Source organism: Amblyomma americanum, chromosome 8 (genome assembly GCF_052857255.1).
Source record: "Amblyomma americanum isolate KBUSLIRL-KWMA chromosome 8, ASM5285725v1, whole genome shotgun sequence".
NCBI lineage: Eukaryota > Metazoa > Arthropoda > Arachnida > Ixodida > Ixodidae > Amblyomma > Amblyomma americanum.
In genome coordinates this window covers 153,896,916-153,906,066 of record NC_135504.1, presented here as the reverse complement: position 1 = coordinate 153,906,066, position 9,151 = coordinate 153,896,916, and the positions used below count along the sequence as shown (strand labels likewise).

The 9,151-nt window shown below is 51.3% G+C and overlaps 1 protein-coding gene across 1 annotated transcript in view; it reads left to right on the top strand.

Moving 5' to 3' along the window:
* Positions 1 to 1,291: 1,291 nt before the first annotated feature.
* The window catches only part of LOC144102119 (uncharacterized), a 399,640-nt gene continuing 391,780 nt past the window's right edge, over positions 1,292 to 9,151 (top strand). Inside the window, exon 1 of the mRNA XM_077635411.1 lies at positions 1,292 to 1,613. Coding sequence (XP_077491537.1) covers positions 1,502 to 1,613 — 112 coding nt within the window. The 5' untranslated portion in view covers positions 1,292 to 1,501. The remainder of the gene's footprint in view (positions 1,614 to 9,151) is intronic.

Sequence of the window (9,151 nt, the reverse complement as noted above, 5' to 3'; positions counted from 1 at the left end):
ATTTTCTTCAGCAACTCCCGCGGGCAATCTTTCGCGACGGCACGTCAAAAACGGGAAATGGGCCCCAATTTCTTCGAGCCAGGCCGCAGCTGACTCAATTGTCCAGTCGAGAAATTTCCTTTCGGTGTTCCTCCTTCCCTTTTGTGCACCCGTCCCCTCTCCGAAGCCGGTTTTGCCTTGGCTCGCAACGTCACCATTCTTTCGTATCCGGCTGAGGGAGCCATTTCTCGTCAGTCATTAGACGACTCCGCTTTATTTTGATGGAAAAGAAAACGGGGCTCTTCGAAAAACGGCGGCCGATCGAAATTCTTCGCTCGAACACCGCTGTACAAATCGGTGGACCCGAGCCAAAGACAAGTAAACCAAGCAGACGAATAGCGCGCGTCGCGAGCCTCAATTTCGGCCGCCTCGAGGCGGAGGCGGACCCGGAGTGCACGCGAAGCCGGTAAACGAGCACACTCGGGGGTAGAACGTGCCTTCTAGAGTTGTGTAGACATTTCGGTTAAGTGCGCAGAACGAAAGGGAGCACTCAAGCCGATCGGCGGCGCCGGCCTAAACCAGCTTCGGGCGCAAGTTCGCAGAATTTAGAACCGCTATATCTCTTCTCTCGCATTTCACCTGCTGGACGTCACGCGCGCTTTTCCCCCTCTCCCGTTCGGTTGTGCTCGAAGCTGCGCGGCGTGAAATCGAATTAAACAGCGCCGTATCGGATGCCTACAATGCGACGGGGCAGCGTGAAGAGGCGGGAGCAGCGCAACATCGCCAAAACAAACTCCCTTGCACTTTTGTGAAACGCGAGGGTGAAGACGCACGCCGCGCAATGTCAGTCCGCTGTGGCCCTTGTACGACTCACATCGGAAATGTCCCCCCACTCCTGCACGTATCGCAAAAAACCAGCGCGGGAGACCTCGTTTTCCCTTTTTCTCCCAACTCCTCCCCGGCCAGCTATCGCCAGTGCGCTGGAGTGGACCTCAACTATACAAAAAAAAAGAAAAGAATTCTCGCCGAAAAGAGAGGCAGAGCAGCCAAGCCGTGTGGCTCAAAGGCGACTTCAATTCAACGACCACCCGCGTGGAGGCGCGCTCAACGAGCGCGCCTGGTCACGTGGCAATCTGAAAAGCGCAACCGCGCATGCGCTTCTCCCCATCCGCTCCCTCTGTTTCCTTTTTTGTGTATGTGTGCGAGATCGCCAGGTAAACGCGACATCTGCGCACTCTCCCCGATTCCCCCTTTTCATCCCTTTTGGTGAAGAAGAGAGAGAAGAGCCGCGACCGTGGCGCGCCACCGCGGCACTCCTGGGAGGCTTGCATCCCTCTCGTCAGCCGCCGTTTGGCGAGACCGCCTGGTCGCGCCTGTCGCCTGCGAAACCCCGCCGCCATAACGGGCATCCCGCACGGCGTCTGGGCTGCGCGCGCGAGTGCAGGGTCCCTATCGTCGGTTGGCACACGCACACAGGGGCGCTGAACGCGGCCGCGCTTGACAGAGCGGCAACGAAGGAGCGATGCAGCCCCAACGGAGCAGCGGCCGTATTCTTCGCTCCGTTCGTAGCCGCTGGTTCGTAGTCCTGTGGCTGGTCCTGTTCGCGTTCCCGGAAGCCGCACGATGCCGCAACGGTGAGTCTCGTGTCCTTTGTTCCGAGACCGTACGAAACGCAGCGGCGCCACAGCCGTCGTGACAATTCGCATCCTGACAGCCTCCTTCTCCTGAACCCAATCTTTTTTTTTTTTTGCTCGTTGTTTTCAACGAGTTGTCTATTGTCCAGTTTCGCGTAAATGCATAACCGTTAACTTCTGCTCTGTCATAACATTACGTGGCTCTATCCTCTGAACTGCTGAGCAGCTACTTCGCTAATTTACGCATGTCACGGTGAAATTCAATTTGTATGGAGTTAAGTGCGAAGGCTAGTATGTGCTATTATCACACTCTCCAGTGTGGCATTGATATCTGACCCTTTGGTGAATGTACATTTTGGCGGAAGCATTATAGTAAACACGACTGTGGACGATGAGTGATCTCTACAGAGAATTCGGAAAACCACAGTCTTGCACCGCTTTCAACGTCAGTAATTGTGTGCATTCTGGAGTGGCAGTTGCTTGCGGCGTCGCTTCTGAAAAATTAAAAGTATCAGTTACCATACTTTCTCTTGGTGAGCTTCAACAGGCTAAACATTTTCTTCATTTCCTCGTTAAATAACGCAAATGCGCTATCGAGCAAAGCAAGCAATGCGCTGGCAATTATCACTTCACGGTATTCATTGAAAGGCATGATGCGATAGTTAATTCATATTAATGTAAACATGACAACGTCTAATGTAACAAGTATACGCAGCCTAACTTCGGCGAAACATTTCTCGGAAGCTGCTTTCACCACCCAAGAGCCATTCTTCGCGCAAAGCTCGCTTTACAGGAATGTCGGAGCGGAAGTTACGGGCTAATAATAATAATAATAATTGGTTTTTGGTGGAAAGGAAATGGCGCAGTATCTGTCTCATATATCGTTGGACACCTGAACCGCGCCGTAAGGGAAGGGATAAAGGAGGGAGTGAAAAAAGAGAGGAACAAATAGGTCCGTAGTGGAGGGCTCCGGAATAATTTCGATTACCTGGGGATCTTTAACGTGCACTGACATCGCACAGCACACGGGCCCCTTAGCGTTTTTCCTCCATACGGACTAAGAACAAAATACTTATTCGCACACGAACTGAAGAGGTTGTGCTGCATATATGGCGCGAGCCACCGAGCCTCGCTATGACTCCTGCATTGTTTTATTTATTTATCACTTATTTATTTATCACTATACCCACAGCGCCGTGAGGCATTAGAGTGGGAGGGGGGGGGGGGCAAGACAACTCAAACACAATCGAAAAAGCAGGAAATGCAGATAAAAAGCAAATAGGCAAGCAACTGAATCAAACAAGCTTACAGGGAACACTAACAAAAACAAAAAAAGACAAGAAGAAAAAAACAACGGGTTAATTACAGTGCATATTTCGCAAAGAGGAAAAATACATCAGGGGAGGTAATGGTAGCAATATCATGTGGGAGTTTATTCCATTCGCGAATTGTTTGGGGGAAGAAGGACATCTTGAAGAAGTTCGTTTTACATCTTATCTCTTTAATTTTGAAGGCTTGATCAAGACGCGGTGAGACATAGTCGGGATGACGCAGATAATGCTCCCGGTTAATGCCAGTTTTACTATGAAAAATATTGAGGAGAAATTTCAGTCTAAGAAGTTTCCTTCGCTGCTGGAGTGTTTCTCATTCAAGGTTATTCTTTGCAGCGGAGACGCTAAAATTCCTGGAAAAATTGGCATTAACAAATCGCACAGCCAAATTCTGGATCCTTTCAACTTTTTGAATATCTACCTGCAGCCAAGGGTCCCAGACACAGCAAGCATATTCAAGTACTGGTCTAATGTTAGTTTTATACAGGAGCTCTTTGGCATTGGGCGGTAAATTCTTCGCATTTTTGCGAGGAAAACTCAGTACTCTGGAAGCCTTGCTTGTAATGCAATCTATATGGGGACGCCAGGATAAATTTGCAGTAAAGTATACACCAAGGTATATATGTTTGAAAACTTTTGACAATGTTTCCGTGTTAATACAGTATGAAAAGTCATGAGAATTTTTTTCTAGTAAAACACATGTACACAGATTTTTTCACGTTAATATCCATGCGCCAAGTATTGCACCAGTTGGTAATCAAGGATAAATCATTCTGCAGGGCAATGCAATCGTCATAAGTATGAATGACCCTGTATAGAACGCAGTCGTCTGCAAACAGACGCATTTTTGAATAAATACTGCAACATATGTCATTCATGTAGATTAAACAGAGGAGTGGCCCCAGAACCGACCCCTGAAGTACACCAGACGATACGTCTGCCTGATCAGACTGCGCTCCATTTAACACTACTATTTGACGTCTCAAATGCAAATATTCTTTAATCCAGGCAATAACTGAACAATTTATGTCGTACCAGGATAGTTTTTCAAGCAGTAAAGACTGGGGCACTAAGTCAAAGGCTTTCCGGAAATCTAAATATAAACAGTCAATAGTGAATCCGTCGTCCAAGGCACCAGCCAGGTCATATGTAAATTCGGTCAATTGCGTGACACAAGAGAATCCAGTGCGGAAACCGTGTTGCTGGTGGGATAGTAACGAAAAAGCGTTCAAATGATTCATTATGTTTGTAAAGAAGATATGTTCAAGCATCTTGCAGCTAATACTCGTTAGCGAGATCGGACGGTAATTTGAAACGATACGGCGGGGCTCCGACTTGTGCACTGGCACGACGTGAGCAAATTTCCAATCATCTGGTAAAGCACTTTCTTGAAGCGATTTTGTGAAAATAAGAAAAGAAGTATTTTGATACTGGGCCCGCGCACGAAGAAAGTAATGCAGATGGTAAGCCGTCCGGCCCCGTGGCTTTCGAAGGATTCAATTTTTCTAGCAATATTTGAATTCCGCGCAAATCAAAAACTCGCTGCTACTTAAGTAAAGAAGAGATTTCTGCTTCAATGCTGTGCCACCCTATTGAAGGCGCGGTCGCGCGGCCCCCTTTGTGATAGCCATGTTTTGCGTCGTGACTCAGGCACTAATCTACCACGTTGTGGGCGACAGAGCATGCAGTGCCATTCCTGTATACTCTTCAATGAGTGCCTTTTCTTCTAACGCGTTCTCGCCAGTGCAGTTTCTGGGTATCTTGGAACGCCATTGAACTAAGTTGTCGGTTAGTGCACGAAACCCATCTCTGCTATCTGTGCACACGCTTGGCACCGACATGAAGGCCGGAAGATAAATGCTGCTGTAACGAAATCCATCCAAGCGGACGGATGCTGCATCGTTGATGATAATGGCAACCACGAGTGAGATGACTCTTCTCACGCAAGAAAGGTTCCTGCTTTAACGGGCGTATTTTGCGCTCTGGTAGGCTGAGCAGTCTTAGTGGAGAAAAACAGCGCTAACAATATGTTACGCGCCGTGGCATAACATTCGGCTGAAATTAACATAATGAAAGGTAAGAAAGCTGATAAGTGACGTGTACGCCTCGTAATGTTTTTCATCGCCCGCCTTTTTCTTTACTCTTTGGTGCCTAATTATTTTTCCACGTTATACGTAGCCTGGTCATTGTTCCTTGTACACGTTTCTACACTGACCCCCCCCCTCCCCCCATGGAGCACCCTCGAAGGAGGGCTCTTAGGGGTATACTGAATAAATTAACTAGCCCGACGCTCTCTCATAATCGCTTCAATACCAGAGATCCATCCGGCGGGAGCGTCGTCTACTTGAAGACTGCGGCGCAATGCTGCGACGCACTGCTGCCGGACAGTGGGTGCTAGACATGGCAGATTATGTTGGTTAATCTTCTTGCACCTTCTGTCTTGTTCGAGTCTTTTGTTCCAAGCTCTCCGCAAACGCAAGCTCTCTCCAAGCTCTCTCCAAGCAAACGCACCTCCGGCCACAGCGTCAACCCCAGCGCCGACCGTTGTTGTGGCACAGCCTCGCTACCCGGGCACCTTTTGTGCACCGATGACGTCGATGTTGAAGACTGGCTAGCCATGTATGAGCGTGTGAGTAAGCACAACCGATGGGACGCGACCCTCATGCTTGCTAACGTCATCTTCTACTTGGCGGGCACGGCGCGCGTCTGGTTTGAGACGCATGATGAAGAACGCACCTCTTGGGACACCTGTAAGCAGAAGCTCTGCGACTTATTTGGCAAGCCAATTGGACGCAAGCTCGGCGCTAAAAAAGACCTCGCTTCTCGAGCTCAGTCGTCCACCGACTCTTGCATCTCTTACATCCGGGACGCCCTCGCTCTTTGCCGTAAGGTACACAGCGCCATGTCGGAGGCCGACAACGTGGGCACATACTCAAGGGGATCGCTGACGACGCTTTTAGCTTGCTCCTCTGCAAAGACTGCGCAACGGTCGACTCTGTCCTCCAGGTATGCCGGCAGTTTGAGCAAGCCAAATACCGCCGCATTGCTCCCTGTTTCGACCGTCTTCCGAAAACGGCGGAGACATCCTCCTGCGAAGACCTGCCAACACTGCAACAGCCGTCCCATCCTGCCAATTTAAGCAGAATTGTACGGAGGGAACTGGAGGCTATGACTCCCATCGCCTTCTCCCGTCATCCGCCTGACGCCACGATTGCTCTGATCCAGGCCGTTGTTTGCCAGGTGTTCGCGGACGTGGGACTCAATTCTGGCCTGTCCTCTGCGTCGCCCTGTACACCAACCACCGCTCCATTGATTGCTGCTGCGTCACCGACTCCGGCCATCCCGCTGCATTATCGCTACCGGAATCCTGCGGACTGGAGAACCCCAGACGACCGGCTTATCTGCTTCGCCTGCTCGCGTGTCGGCCACATTTCCCGCCACTGCCGCAGCTGTCGGTTTTCCCTACCTCACCCTAACTATAACTATGATCGCCGTATGGACTACGGAGCTCGTTCTGACTACGATTGTCGTGCTGACTACGGGCCGCGCCAGATGTCTCCCGTCCAGAGTTCTCACACGCCAACGACACTCCGGCCCCGCGCAGGTACCATTTAGCAGGTACAGCCATTTTGCAGGTACAGCCATTTTGCAGGTACAGCCGCTCGCCTTCACCTCAGATACGTCGCTCCTGTTCGCCGCAACTTCAACGCCCGTCCACTCCGCCCTTACCTGGCTCTCATTCGGAAAACTAACCAATGCAACTCTCGGACGTAATGCTGCATTGACGACCCGGCCCGAAAATCCTCTCCTGACCCCTGTTGCGATTCAGGTAGCGTGACTGGGCCGGAGAAGAGACGAGGACGATCGGAGGAAGAAAACTTGGAAAAATTTATACAAGGACTATTTACATTATGTACAAGTACGGGCAACTGAGAGTACTTCTCATTAAAGAGAGCTTCTTAGCAGTCTGGAGTCTCTGATACCTATCAAGAAGGGGGCTCTCTCTAGGCAGCTGCGGAATACTCTTCGCATTCCCCAGATCCCTAGCTGGGGAATACAGTTCAAAGAATGATGTCCAATCACACGATGGCACTTGATGGAACCACCCACGGCAGGGCGGTCCTGATGTTTCTTCGCAGCTCGGTCGAGGGAAACAGGACCCGGTCACGTTGTCGTCCCCGCGGCTTCCAGGTGGCCGCGCACGTGCGTCCGGAGGGCACCTGCATGACACAGGAATACAGGCTGTCTCCCAGCAGCTGTCGAAAGAGCTTGCACTGGTGACCGGAACGCGGAAGCTCTGTCGAAGGTGCGGCACTCGGGCAATTGTTCCAATCCGGCGTGACTGAAGGGGACCACACTGATACCGCACTTCGTCGTGGCGAGGACCGGAACGAATACGCTTATGGTCGTCGCTGTCATTCCTGTTGAACACGTTGGGAGGCTATTGTCGTCGCTGCTTCCGGCATTCCTGTTCGAACACGTGGGGACGCTATTGTCGTCGTTGCCTCCGGCAGTCCTGCAGTCACGTCTCCCGCAGAGGGCTCACCCACCCTCGCGGTGGTCTTCACGGAATCGTCCCCATGCCCGACTTCGCCAAATTCCAAAGCAGGAAGCGCGAGCACAACACCCCCGCTGCTCGCCGCAACCTTCTCGATATCTGCCTTGAACGGTGCACCAGTTAAGGCTCTGATTGACACTGGCGCTCAAGTCTCTGTCTTGAGCTCTTCCTTTCGCCGTCGTTTGAAGAAAGTTGTGACACTCGCCGTTCCCTCAGCCCTCCGTGTCGCCGACGGCGGTGCTGCTGCCGTAGTTGGAATGTGCACTGCGCGTGTTTGCATTGCCTGGCGTACTACAGCCGTCCTGTTCACTTTGCTCGACCACTGCCCCATGATGTGATCCTCGGCATCGACTTTTTAACAACCCACGCCGCGACAATTGATTCCTACACTGGCCTTCTTCGTTTGGACCTGCCGCTCTGCTCTGATAGCGCCGATTCCAAGCCGCCCCGCTTACGTGCCGCTGAATTTACCCGTGAGCCGCGCGATTCTGCAGTCTATGTTCCAATGTCCCCGGTTCCCCCCGTTCTTGATGGTGCCTACGTCACTTACCCAATCAAGCACGTTGTCCTTCAGCGAAAAGTCATCCTTCCACACACCGTCCTCACCGTCATCGGTAACCGCAGCTACCTTCCGATTCTCAACTTCAGCCTCTCTACTCAAGTTTTACCATGTAGAATCGCACTCGCTAAGCTATTTTCTTTGCCCGAATGCACAGTTTCTGCTCTCGCAGCTGAGCCTCAGACTGGTCTCCCTAATCCCCGCTCGGCAGCTTCACGTACGGACCTTATTTCTGCAATGATCGCGGTGGATTTACCACCTGACCACGCCAGCGACCTCTCCTCCCTGTTATTTTCCTACAGTGACGTCTTCGATTTTGGGAATCGCCCTCTCGGTCAATCTACCGTCGTGACCCATCACATAAATATGGGCGATGCCAGCCCCATACACAAAAGGCCCTATCGTGTCTCCCTTCCTGAGCGCCATGTCATCCAGACGAAGGTGGACAAAATGCTGGCGAACAAAATTATTGAGCCTTCTAGAAGTCCGTGGGCGTCCCCTGTTGTGTTGGTCAAAAAGAAAGATGGCCGTTGGCACTTCTGTGTCGACTATCGCCATCATAATCAAATAACAAAGAAAGACGTCTATCCTCTTACGAAAATTGATGAAGCCCTCGACTGCCTACACGGTGCCAGCTATTTTTCTTCTACTGATCTCCGTTCAGCCTACTGGCAAATTGCTGTTGACGAACGGGATCGTGAGAAAACAGCCTTTGTCACCCCGATGGCCGATACCAATTCAAGGCCATGCCTTTCGGCCTTTGCAACGCTCCTGCCACCTTTGAGCTATGATGGACTCGCTCCTGCGTGGATTCAAATGGACGACGTGCTTGTGCTATCTGGATGACGTTGTCGTTTTCTCCCCAACTCTCTAAAGCCAACTACACCGTATTTTACTATCCTTGCCGTCGCGGCCGTCTTCCACCGCGCCGCCCTCCAACTCAACTCCAAGAAGTGCAGCTTCAGCCAGCGCCAAATCAAGGTCCTCGGCTACTTGGTCGATGCTTCTGGTGTCAAGCCCGACCCTGACAAAGTTCGTGCCCTCCGTGATTTCCCCACCCCCCCGTTCCTCGAAAGATGTGCACAGTTTC